At 51.1% G+C, this 12,475-nt stretch overlaps 1 protein-coding gene across 5 annotated transcripts in view; it reads left to right on the forward strand.

Annotated features, from left to right (window-relative positions):
- The window catches only part of Ppp1r12b (protein phosphatase 1 regulatory subunit 12B), a 215,516-nt gene extending 208,980 nt beyond the window's left edge, over nucleotides 1-6,536 (forward strand). For all 5 annotated transcript variants that reach the window (XM_038348745.2, XM_038348737.2, XM_038348743.2 and 2 more), the window contains one exon: nucleotides 214-6,536. In XM_038348745.2, the coding sequence (XP_038204673.1) occupies nucleotides 214-300 (87 nt within the window). In that variant the 3' untranslated portion in view covers nucleotides 301-6,536. The remainder of the gene's footprint in view (nucleotides 1-213) is intronic.
- Nucleotides 6,537-12,475: the final 5,939 nt, after the last annotated feature.

The raw sequence follows: 12,475 nt of genomic DNA on the forward strand, positions 1-12,475 counted from the left end.
GCTGGCTCAAAAGATGAGGAGATGTATTTTCCCTAAATACTTGCATGTCCAGCCCAGTAAATAGGAAGATCGAAGGGCTTTATCCCCGACAAAAGGGTAGTAAGAGCTTATTACACAGCTGTCCTAGGAGGCCCTGTTCACCTGCTGGCTCAGCCTGGGAAGGTGGCGGCCATTGTGCCAGGCTCTAACACATCTTTTCCTCTGTCACCGCAGGTGTTAACAGAACTGAAATCCGACAATCAGAGGCTGAAAGATGAAAATGGTGCCCTCATCAGAGTCATCAGCAAACTGTCCAAATAGATGAGGTCAGATCTGGGAGGAGGGGGACAGCATTTGCTGCCCACCCCTCGTTTCCGGCCAAAAGAAGTGAATGTTTCTGAAGAAGGGCACCTCCTTGTGATCCTGCCAGTCACCTCCTCTGCACTGTACATTTTCTCTGCACTCTGTGTCCCACTGCTCCCGCACTTGTAGCCCGAGTTTTACGACAGTTTTAACTGAAGCATGATTGTGACTATTTCAAGCAGTCTGGAGAAAGCTCTGTGGGGTACACCAGGCTCAGCTGTGAACCCCCAACTTTCTGCTGCTTTGTCCACATTGGTTTTGGTGCAGATATGTAAGGCTTTGACCCATAGCCTTTATACTGACCCACTGTCCTTTGACATAGGTGAGTCTTGTGGTGGCCACTCCAGGATCCTGTCTGGGGTGCCAAGAGAAAGGGCAGAATGTGGGGTTACTCTCTGGACTGCCTCTGGAGCTGTTGTGTAGAGTCCACGGTGGTTGTGACTCTGTTGTTCACCTCTCAGGGACGGACTTGTTTTTACTTTTCTATCAGTAACCTAGAACTTCCCTGACTAGTCTTAACCCCATTTCTCCCTTTCCACAAGGCTTAGATGCTCCTGGACTCTCTTGCTCCTTTTCTTTCTGTCCTTTGATGATTTCTTCTCCCAGCCTGATGGCATAGAAGCTGGAACAGAGCTCCTGACCTCAGTTGTTGGGGCCACTGTGGAAAATCTTCACTCTGTTGCCATGGCACCATCACCCCATCCCACACAGCTAGAGGGTGACTTTGGAGTCAGCTTATTGTTCTCGTCTCCCGCTTGCCTGCTTAAAGAGTGATTTTCTGGGCTCTTCAAGTCAGACATAGCAGTATACACCTACAGTCTCAGCACTCGTGAAGCTGAGGCAGGAGGATCAGGAATTTGAAGCCAGCTACATAGCAAGACCCTCTCAAGAAGCGGAAATCTGGATTCTGGATGTTGAGTTTGCCGTGCTCCCTTTGGCTTTGTTTACTTTTCCACTTGTGCACCTGCTCCTAATGAGGAATGAAGTTGCAAGTCCAGGGAGAGGGTGGGGGAGGCGGGTGAAGCAGGCTAGAGAGAAATGGGGAGAGCATGTGAGGACACTTGGAACGCTGTGCTTGTACTGTGAGATGACGGAAACTCCTGGGAGTCGCATTCAGGGGAGAGGCATTGCCCTTCCTAGAAGCCGGCAGGAGAAATGACTGCTGGGGTGGAGACTGAAGGGGATGATCCAGTCCATAATAAGATTCGTGGACTCTTAAGAGTGGCAAGGCTTGCACATCCTCTGGCCCAGCTTCCTCGTGTTATAGGGACCCCTCTGCTACCATAGCTTTGCCCTATGGTCGGCCTTTGGTAGCTATGCATTTAGTGCTTAAAGCTTGGGCACCTCTAATAACCAGAGTTTTTACTATTAGGAGCTGAGGTCTGCTGCACCCCACCTGCCCAGCTCATTAAATATGGATGGCTGGCGGTCCCCACTTCCATAGTTCCTTCAGTCCCTCTTCAGATGTCATGGTTTTGATGCCTGTCACATCTTGACTCCCATCCTCTAGTCTAGACAAGGCAGCCCTTTAGGCCATCATGTCTCCGTCTCTACAGAGTGGTCCACAATCCCAGCGCATGAAGTGCTAGTGCTCACGATGAGCCAGTGCTGACGCGGTGATGCTTGTCTCTGTAGGCATCATCCTTTAGGGCCTCATTATTCAGGTGTTGCCGGTGATGTTGACCATTCTAACACTACCTCTGTCATTCTTTCATGAGGCTGCCACTGTCCCTTTCTGTGACCCTTGCAGGCTTCGTGTGCTCTTAAACAAGCTGTAATTCAGGGTCTTTGTTGCAGACGAGGACCACGCCCACTCTGACACACTTTGAGCACGTACAGGGTTCTCTTTACCATTTCAACCCACTCTTCTGAGGGGTCTGTGTTGAGCCACTCTGTTGTGGAGCACTGAGCCCAGGTTTTAGAAGGGAACTGAACCATAGTGGGAAGGACCCATCTTCTGCTATAGGAAGCGGGAAATGCCAACAACATGTCAGCCAGCTGGTTCTCCTAGAATAGCTAGGACATTGGGAAATTGGGAAGGGATTGCTGCCGTGTTCTTAGGAAAAGAAAATGGGATGTTAGGAGCACATTTTGAGTCTCCTCCATTCATAGACCAGGTAAAGGTGTTCCAGAGTTCTATGCTTTGGGGCCTTTTGAAGTCCAGGGGCAGGTTCTCAAAACCCACACCCTGGCATTAATACCTGCTGCTGTGTGTGGCCTTCCAGGAAGGTTCCTTAGGACAAGTTGTTTATAAGCTTTTCAGCCTCAGGAATCCTGGACTCCGGAGCCAAGAACTTATAGTGCAGATGTTCCCAGGTAATTCCAGGCACTTCCTCTAGGCCACTAATTTATTTAGACAGAAAACATTGTGAATTTGGTCTCTTCAAAATGATATTTACTGAAAGCCCCCATGAAGGACATAGGCCTTCTGATAGCCAGCTAGACTCTCGGTGCTGGTCTCCTTTTCTCTGTTCTCGGCCAGTCACACACCGGAGGTCTCCCCGGTGGCCACCAGCCTCACTTGCTGACTTCTTGTGACTCATCTCATAGCTGGAGCTTAGTGACCACTGTAAGCCGGTAGCCATGCAGGACTCGGCCCTGTGGCAGATGGGACAAGAATGTTCTCGCTACAGCATCACATCCTATGCTTTGGGAGTAATGACGGGGCCAGTCCAGAGATTCTGGGACTGGAGTTTTCCTGTTTGACTTTCAGGAGCTTCTGAGCCTTTCTAGACAGTACCTGGAAGTTCTGACTGCCAGGGGAAGGTGGGTGGTGCACATTTAAGGGTGTTGCCTCAAAAGAATCAGAATAACAGCTCCATCTTGGACCCACTCAGTTCACTGAGTTACCAGCTGGGCTGGTCTCACTTCCTAGAGCCTCCCTGTCTGTCCAGCAGTGGCCGTGTTCTCACGCCCGCTTTCCCAGCCTCTGTCCCAGGCCTCAGTCTTCTAGATGCAAGCATTGTTCAGTGAGGCAAAGTACCGGATTAGTCTGTGGGTCCTACAAAAGAGTCTATAGCCAGAGAAGAGAGGAGGAAGTCTCCAAGCCATGCCCTTTGCCGGCACCCTTCGGGGCCTTTCCTCACACAGACAACTGTCTCCACCCAGTGTAAAGAGCTGACAGTGCTGGCACTTGTGAGGAACTGAGGACTGCAGAGGACATCTGATCTGTCAGCTGCTTCAGACGGGTGTAAGACTTGAAACAGAAGCCTAATTGGGCAGCTAGGATGTTAGTGACTATCTTCCCCCAACAGGTGAGCTACAGCATCCACTGCGGTCTCACAGTGAAGCCGGGCTGCAGGAGCCCAGCTGTCTTCCCTCAGGACCGCAGGGCTCTAGTCCATGGTTACACGCCCTTTCAGAGGTGGGCCCCGCGCACATCTCACTTGCCATTCTATTCTGCAAACCTTCAAACATAGCTCCCTTGACGCAGGAAATGAGGGCAGGATAAGGTGCACACAGTTAAGCCACACGGAGTCCAGGGCCAACTTATTTAGCTGTAACCCTTGGGCAAGATAATTTTTTAAAGCCCCATGGGGCTTAAATTTCTGTAATTTATTCATTTCTAGAAGGATGAGAACATTTTGACTCTTAGATTTCTGCTTCTTTTCAAATTTTCAAGATCAGTCTTGTTTTCTTCCCAAACTCAAGCTGTTTAAGATTGGGGTGTCAAGGCTGACCCCCTCCTCCTTGCTGGAAAGTGGAGTTAACACTGAAAGCAATTGAATTGTTGCGATTGTTTCCTTCCTGGTGGTTAGGTAAACATCTTCCCAGCCTGAAGAGGTGGAGATTGTAGCTGGTAGGGGGTGGATAGAGCAGTATGTCACTAGGAACCCAGCTGCCGCTTGAGGTTTGCCCAGCCGCCTCTCCTAGATGTGACCAGCACTGCTTCTCAGTACCCAAGCAGCAGACTTAACTTGGGATTCTGTTTGGCACCAGCTAGTTCCTAATGTTGAACTCTGCCTTGAGCAACAAGTGTTCCACAACGAAGAGCATAGCTTCGGCTGAGCTCTGCCTCTGAGCACTAAGCTCTCAGAAGTGAGGCGATCTGGGGCTGTTCAAGGTGGTCTTTCATAAGAGACCATGCTGCTTCTGCAGGAGTCCACAGACCCCACAAACCACATAGCATAGAATGGTGCAGTCAGGCCTTGGGTGTAAGGAAAAGGACAAACCCTGGAGCTGGGTGCCTGCAGGTTTGCTGGGTAAAGGCAGAGGGCAAGGTCTTTGAATGTGGAACAGGATGGAAATTGCAGACACTGGGAGAGAGGAAGCCTGATTTCTGCACCTGGAAGTGCGTTCTGTCCTCAGTTCAGACAAGCCTGAGAGATTTTAATCAGCCTTCCTAATGGGTATTGACACTGCTCAGAGCAGTGGACTCCGTCAGGGACAACTATTGATTGCTTGTGTTCTGATTAGATTGGAAAAATAGATCAACTTCATTATAGCCCAGGAGCTGTCATTGTCACGGCTACAGAGGACTGAAGTGGTCTCTGGGGGCCGAGGAAAAACAACTGGACCCCAACAAACCAGAGGGAAGCTGGAAGTTGTCTCCACGTCTCCTTGCAAGCTGTGGTGAAGGTCACAATTGCAACCCAGTATCTGGGTGCCCACTCGCGAGATGGTGGGGTGGGAACTTTTGAAGCCCATGCATTGATGCATGTTCTGGCCTTACCTCAGAAGACTCGGCAGTGTGAGGCTCTCTTCCAGCACGCACACGCACACACACACACACACACTTGCCAGGCTGGAGCTTTTTAAAAGAGGTCTGGTGTTTTCTTGATTAGAAATGAAAACTCGGAAACCAATTTTATCCAAGTGTATAGCTCAATCTCTTTTTCTCTTCCTGCACCAGCTTCCCAAAGGACTCCCATGCATCTGCTTGTCTCCCTGCTTGGTAATCTGCCAGAATGACATGTTATTTTGCCTCTAAATTTTCCCCTAATGCTTCCAATAAAAATGTACTTGGGTGGCCCTTAAGGTGTCATCAAGATGGTAGTGTAGGTCCTTCCAGATAATCATACCTCTCCCCTGCCTTCCCCCACACTCCTCAGGCCTTGATGGTACTTGAGGGACAAGGTTTCCCATTAATCAGTCAAGAGTCCTGGAGAATTTTCAAACACCAACAGCATGTCATTTTCCCCCACCACCCATAGCCAGCCCCTATTCCATTTTCAAGGCCCCTCAGAGACAAGATTTGGCTTATAGGTCTAGATGATTCCTTGTTGCAGGGCTGTGTCTGAGACGTTCATTCCATCTTTTCCTGGGGATGTGACTGGTCCCTGCATAAGGCAGAAAAATGTCTCCTCAGCACAGGCTGAGCTAGTCTGTTTGTATAGAAGTGATAGCCTCTCAGCCAGCCAGGAGAGAAGATCCAGAAAAGGCTGGACCATAAGGAGTCCTAAGAGCCTCTGATGTGCTCTTGAACCCAGAGCGGAGGTCAGAGCAGGATCCCGAACAGGGGACGCTCGGGCCAGCACCAGCTTGTTTCTCTCCCAAGTCTGTGTCTGTGCTGTTTTCAACCCTCCTCTTCTGAAACCTCAAGCGGATCCCAGCCTGCCCTAGCATGGAGTCTAGTGCAGAGTAGCTGTGGGTGACGGCAGCAGAGGCGGGTCCAGGAGAAAGCATCCAGCATCCTTCCAGCATGCTCACCTCACCAGCCCCCTGCCTTGAGCCCTTAGCAGGTCCTCCTCCTGGCCTGACCTCAAAGCACAGCCATGATTTCCCTGAAGAGGGGGTAATGTGCCACAACCATGCCCTCTGCTGTGGCCTACTCTGAGGCAGTGCAGTCTGGTATTGGCATCACCGTTTTTCTCTGTTTCCTTCGCCCTGGTCTTGATCACCACTTGAACGCTAGCATTTTGTGTTTCCTCCCTCCACCCTTCACCCGCACTTATGCACCAAATGGAGCTGTTTTCCAGCTGAGTTGTGTAGATTAACTTCAGCCAACTGTAAAGACACCTGGAGGAGGCTCCTGAGGGCGGGGAAGCCATACTGGCTTTGTGAACTGAATGTATTTTTATGCAACTCTGAGTGGCCTTTCAACCCTGAGGTGGATGGATTTGCTTTACTGGTTGTTATTATATGGTATTAAGTGTTCTGTGTTTGAAAGTTTGGGAATAATATTCACATCTGTATGATGCCTGTAAACACAACAGTATTTATAAATGAACAAATAAAACTGTGTTTTAACTTTGTGCCATGAAAGTGACAGCGTTTCCCATTCACCAGGCGGCCCCAGCAGTTCCCACTTAGAAGTCTCTGCGCGGGCAGCCACAGTGCACAAGTCACCACATGCCCTGCCCTGGGAAGATCTCCTGAGTTGACTGGCAACCCTGAGAAGAAACCAGGGTTTCCAGGGCCTAAGGGTGGCTGTTTCATTGAAAGTGAAAAGCAGGGTGTGTGGCCCACCTGATAGACCCTAACATCCAACCTACATAGGGACGCTGGACCCAGGGAGCTGCTGGTGGCACTAGGCTCTGCAGGCTCCCAGCACCACACTGTCCTCTACCTGGGTAAGGGCTCCTTAGGCCACTGATTCAGGACATCCAACCCATGCACACGAGCTACCTGTGGGGTCATTCGAGGTTGAGTCGAAACTCTGAAGAGAAGGAGCCTAGCTCAGGGAGTTGCTACACAGGCTGCTGCTGGTAGGGCTGGGGAGTGGGCAGCCAGGTTTGGGTCTGCTTTCTGCCAAGTGGAAATCCTTGGTCACTGACTTGGGAGGGAGGGAAGATTCTTTTCCCCTGCTGTCACCCAGCTGTTTGTAGCTCAAGCAGCAAGAGGAAATAGGCATGATGTCATGGTTGAAGAGTTCAGCCCTGGCCTTGGGGTTTGAAGGATCGGCAAAGCATGACTGACACAAGGACTTCCTAGACCACAAACATCATTTCTCTGGGGCCCCTGCTGGCTGTGTGAGGTCTGTAGAGTCAGCTGCATCTACCAGCCATGGGTACCAGCCTGCAGCAGAGCAAGACACCCACGGTCTTGGGTCCCATGGCCTCCAGGACTGAAGCAGCCAGCCAGCCAGGTCTGGGCTCCCGCCAGCTCAAACAGGCGCTCTGCCCAGCTGCCTTCACTGCCCCTTGACCATCTGGACTGGACATGAAACACAAGCCTAGTGCATGATGGTCCTAGACAAGCGACAAACTGGTGAACTGTCCTCTGGAGCTGAGAACTAAGAGTTTAATCTTTTCTTGGTTTTGGCCATACTGCCCCCTACTCTGTCCATAAGCATTCGGAAGCCTTACTGGTCCTGGTACCCCTGTCTCGTCAGTCACAGACAGACAGACAGCCTTCTTTAGAGAACAAGACTGAGACTTTGTAGTTTCCACTTTTAAACATCTACACCCCGGGAACAGCAACCTCCACGATGTCAGGGACGGACTGTGGCTGTCCCCTAAGCTCAGGTTCCCCAGAGGGACAGCCCTTGTCCTCTCAGGAGGGTGGGCCCTGTGTACCTACCATCCACCAGAAACCCCATCTGCCCTTCCCCCAAACCCAGAAGAGAATGGGCTGTGACCGCTTCATGCTGGGCTGGAGGCCAGAGCCCCAAAACCAGCTCACCTCCCTGCCAAACCCTGCTGCCCCACTGGGGCAACTCTGTCCTCCCCCACTAAAAAAAAGGAGAAATGCTCCCCACCCCCAGGTTGCTTTCAGCTCTTTTCTTTAATAAGGAGACACAGCTCATTACAAAATAACAATCCGACAGATCAGACAAGAACAGAGTCCACAGAAGGGAATGGAGAGAGCAGTGCCAAGCAGAGGGGGGAGGGGGAGGGCTACACGTGTCCTCATGAAGACAGGGAGGGCTCCTGGTGGGGCCAGTGCATTCCAGGGGTGACGTAGGCACACTCAGGTTCTGCCCCAGCCCCAGTTTTGAAAGTTTCTGGAAGGGCCTAGGGTTTTCAGGAAGCAAATCAAGTCTTTAGCTGACCAGGCGTCATAAACAGGCTTTCAGGTCATTATCTAAACTCCTGGCTGCTGAGAAAAGCTGGGGTTGAAGCTAAGGCCTACACACTGCTCCCACAACCTTGCCACACTCTCCTGCCACTGTTCCCAGTGGGGAGTGGGGGGACTCCAGCCAACCCCAGTCTACACTAAAATGGTTGCTCCAGTTATCCCATTATGTCAATAGCACAAAGGTCGCTGGGACTTGCGTGTGCTCAAGCATCATGGTTTGTAAATGGCAGAGCCCCTTGTTGCCTCTGGCTTTGGCCTGAGGTTCCCTGGATTAGTAACATATGACTGCACTCGTGGGGAGTCCTGTGGGTGCCCAGGCTGCTCCAGGTCTCTCTCTCCATATTGTTACCACTTGCTGTGCCTGCTCAGGCTGCCCTGGGAGCTGATGTGAGGGACAGAACCTAGTGCCGCCCCTCATCACCACACCTGCCACCTTGCTCTCAGGGACATCCTGCTCTGTGGCACTGCCGGGCCAAAGAGGGAGTGTGGGTAGAAAGTATAACCCACTGCAGTTCTTGGTTTTCCCCACGGATCACTTCTCCACTGCTCTCTGTGGGCCCTGGCAGCTCAGGGAGAAAGAAGTAGGCTGGGCTAGCCTTGTTCATCCCAGGCTACCGTGAAACCCAGTTACACACTGGGCTGCTGACTTCTGAGAGATCTAAGCCACAGAGCACACCACTGCCCTGCCTACACCCAGGATATAGTCGAGTCCCACTATCAGACCTAAGCCAAGAAAGCCAGCCAGGGCCATCTCCCGGGACCCCACCAGAAGCCCTGAAATGCCAACTGTCCTCATGATGCAGGGCTGAGGGAACAAGAGAGGATAACGGACAGGTGAGCCCTTCACAAGTGTTCTGTGGGGAGCCAGTTGGAGGGACGGGGTGCTCCTGGGAGGAGTCAAGGACAACCTCCAATAGGAGGCCCCTTTATGGCTTTTCAGTTTTATTCAAGACAGTGGGAAGAAAGGAACCACGCCACACACATGGAACATAAAGGCAACGGGACACCAGACACAGGCTAGACATAGTACACTGTGCCCCAAGGGTTAACCCAGCAGACAGACATGCAGCAGACCTGCCGCAGGGCTCGTGTTCTCCGGCATCTTCCCCGGGCAAGGCTGGCACCGGGGCCAGAATGTGGTCTCCCATTGCGGACATTCCCTGTAGGGGATATAGGGTGGGACTGAGGACAAAGACTTTACACAACATAAAATCAAGGAGCAGCCAGTTCTGTAGAATGGGTTTGGGGTTGGGAGATCAGGGGACGCTCAGCGTTGCCATGCGGCTATTTACAGAGTTGTAGACATGCATCTTGTTCAAACAAGATTCTGCTCATATGTTTATAGACAGCATCCTCTCTTATAATACAGAACGAAATGTACATGGAGGGGTCCGGTGAGGCTCAATGGCTTCAGAAGTTTCCTGTTTTGTTGTTGCTTAAAAAATAAAGTATATTCATATATCTTCAAGTCACAGTGTCCCCTTCTCAATATTGCAGTTCGAAAAACAGGTTAAGTCAAGTCTGTGGTAACCAGCTCTGGCCCCTGGGACTGAAGAAAAGAGGGATGAAGTAGCCAGAGGGTATATTGCCAGACACAATACAGGATTAGCCAATTAAATTGAAATTTCACATTAAAGAATGAATCACTTTATAGGACAGTATGTCCCAAATATTACATCAGACATACTTACGCTTCAAAATTATTTACCTGAAATTCAAGTTTAACCAAGTATCCTGTATTTGTATTTGCCGAATTTGGCAGCCATTACGGGGCTCTGGGACACCTCCTGCTCCCCATGGCTCTGAGAGAAGACCCCAACCAGCCTGCGGTGGGTGGGAGACAGAGCAGGGGCAAGCAGAGGATGTGGTGGGGGAGGGAGTCCAGTCTCTTCCTAACTTGGGGAAACTGCTGCTGTGTACACCCTCAAAGATAGGCTCTCCTACAGGGTTGAGAGACCCGGGATTGTCAAGAACTGACATACGACATTAAAGAGACAAGGGATTCCTTCCTCTTGGGGAGCATCACCCACCCTCATGTGTAGCATGGAGGCATATTTATAAAGCTGCTTTTACGAAGAGGCCTATAGGAAAGACCTCCAACCTCCCTCACTGAATCTTAGGCCAGCAAAATCATCGCAAGTCGCTCAACACGCAAACTGTGTGTTGGCTTCTTGAGGAGAAAGAAGACCAGGGCCTCCAGCTGGGCCTTACCCTTGCTTCTCATAACAAGCACCTGCTGTTCGGAACCCCCGACTCCCAGGCCTCAGTCTTTTCCAACCCAGAAGTACCGAGAATCCCTCACCAGCCAGAAACATTGACTATCTTAATGCTGATACCCCAGGACCCTGACATCCCCAGAAATAAACCCCCATGGCAGTGAAGGTTTGGAATGCTATACTGGGTTTGGGTCACATCAACCCCCAGTGCATGAAGACTTAAGTATCGACATGTTCCTGCCCAGCTCCTGCCCTTGAACAGGTGCCTTGAACAGGTGGCTAGTGAGGGACAGGCCCTAGGCCTGGGGAGGAGCCGCTTCCAGCAACGATGCTGCCTCCAAACTGATGACCAGAGTCCAAAAGCCCTTGCAGGCTGCCCACAGAAAAGAGCTGTAGCCCGTCTGTAAGGGACACTAAAACCATACCTTCCCTCCTCTGTGAGCAGTGCAGTAGGACTAGGGGCTACGAAAGGCCTTAACGAGGTTCCAGGAGAGAAGCCGAGGAGTTGAAAGGTGGGTTAGAAGGGCTGGGAGAATGTAGGAAGAAGGAAGGGTAAGGTCGATGGGGGAGGTGGGGGGGTGTGCGGTCAAGAGCCAGTGCAGGAAGGGACCTGGGAAAGCACCAAAGTTCCACAGCTCTGAGGATGGAAAGGACTTCTGCGGTCCATACCAGGACCATGGTACCCTTCAGCCACCTGGACTCGGAGTGGACCTTATTGTCCTACAATTTTCTGTCATGACCTCTGGTTCCAAGGAGTCTACAACCCATCATCCCAGCAGAGACCTCCCTCCTCAGTGTTTAGCATACACGCACATACAGAGAGTGTATAAAATACATAACTTCCCATGGACCCAGGGCCAGCAGCAGAAGCGTCTCTAAGATGCGCAGGTCAAACCTCACTTCACAGTCTGTTTCTGGTGGAGGGGTTAACTTGGTCCCTACTTAAACAAAAAAGCAAACCCACACAGCTCCCATTTTCAGTAAAATTAAAGGACACTCTGCCTTCTTCATACTGGGTTCTCAAAGCCAAACTCTACACCGCCATCCATCAGACCTAGAAGAAGCAGGAAGGACCAAAGGGGGCAGAGCAGAAGTTCTGCCACATTGTTGTTGAATTGTGACCTCCCTTGGGCTTCCAGGAAGCTGTGTATTTTCTGTGGTAAGAAAACAAGGGCCTGAGAGATTCAAGGAGAGAAGAGAAGCAAGACCAAAGGGAAGGGGTAGCCTCCGGCTACATGGGGCTTAACTCCTTTGCCCGGGCTGAAGGTTGGAAGGGTACTCAGTGCTAGCCTGACTAACATATATATGGCTTTTTATCAATACTGGGGACAAGCGGGGAACAGGAAAGGGGACACTGAACACAGGGGTAGAAACCTTCGGTTTCCTCCAGCACGCATTTGAAATGAACGCCCTGTTTCCTGGCATTTCCCTGTCTCTGGGGAATGGAAGGATAGGGCCTCTCCACAGCTGCCTGGGCCCCTCTGGCTACCGTCATGGAGGCCTTATGGACCCAGGGAGTCAGGAATCGGAGTTGTGAGCTCATTGCTGTCCATCCATGCTTCCCCTTCTTGCCACCTCCTCCTTACCTGGACCTCAAGGGACCTAAACACTCAAGTCTTCCTCTCTCAGGTCTCTGGCTCTTTGCAGAGTGTTTGTCTTCAGACAGTATTTTTCCACTTACACAGAAAGGGGAACAGAAGCAAAAGCAAGATGGCGCGTGAATGCGAATGACCATGGCACTGCTTGTGCTCTGCTCTGCGGAGGGAGGAAGCTTGTACTTCCCACTTAGGAGGCAAAGATCCAGGAGCTCAGCTTCAGGCTTTCTCAGTAATGGGGCTCCTCTTCATCGTTTGATGCTGTCAACAAGAATGTGATCCTCGGGCCGGCAATCTCTGGTAGAGTTCAGTCAATCCGGTGAGAGTTTGTTCCCATGAATGTCCCCAAAACCACACTCCTTG

Source organism: Arvicola amphibius, chromosome 12 (genome assembly GCF_903992535.2).
Source record: "Arvicola amphibius chromosome 12, mArvAmp1.2, whole genome shotgun sequence".
Lineage (NCBI taxonomy): Eukaryota > Metazoa > Chordata > Mammalia > Rodentia > Cricetidae > Arvicola > Arvicola amphibius.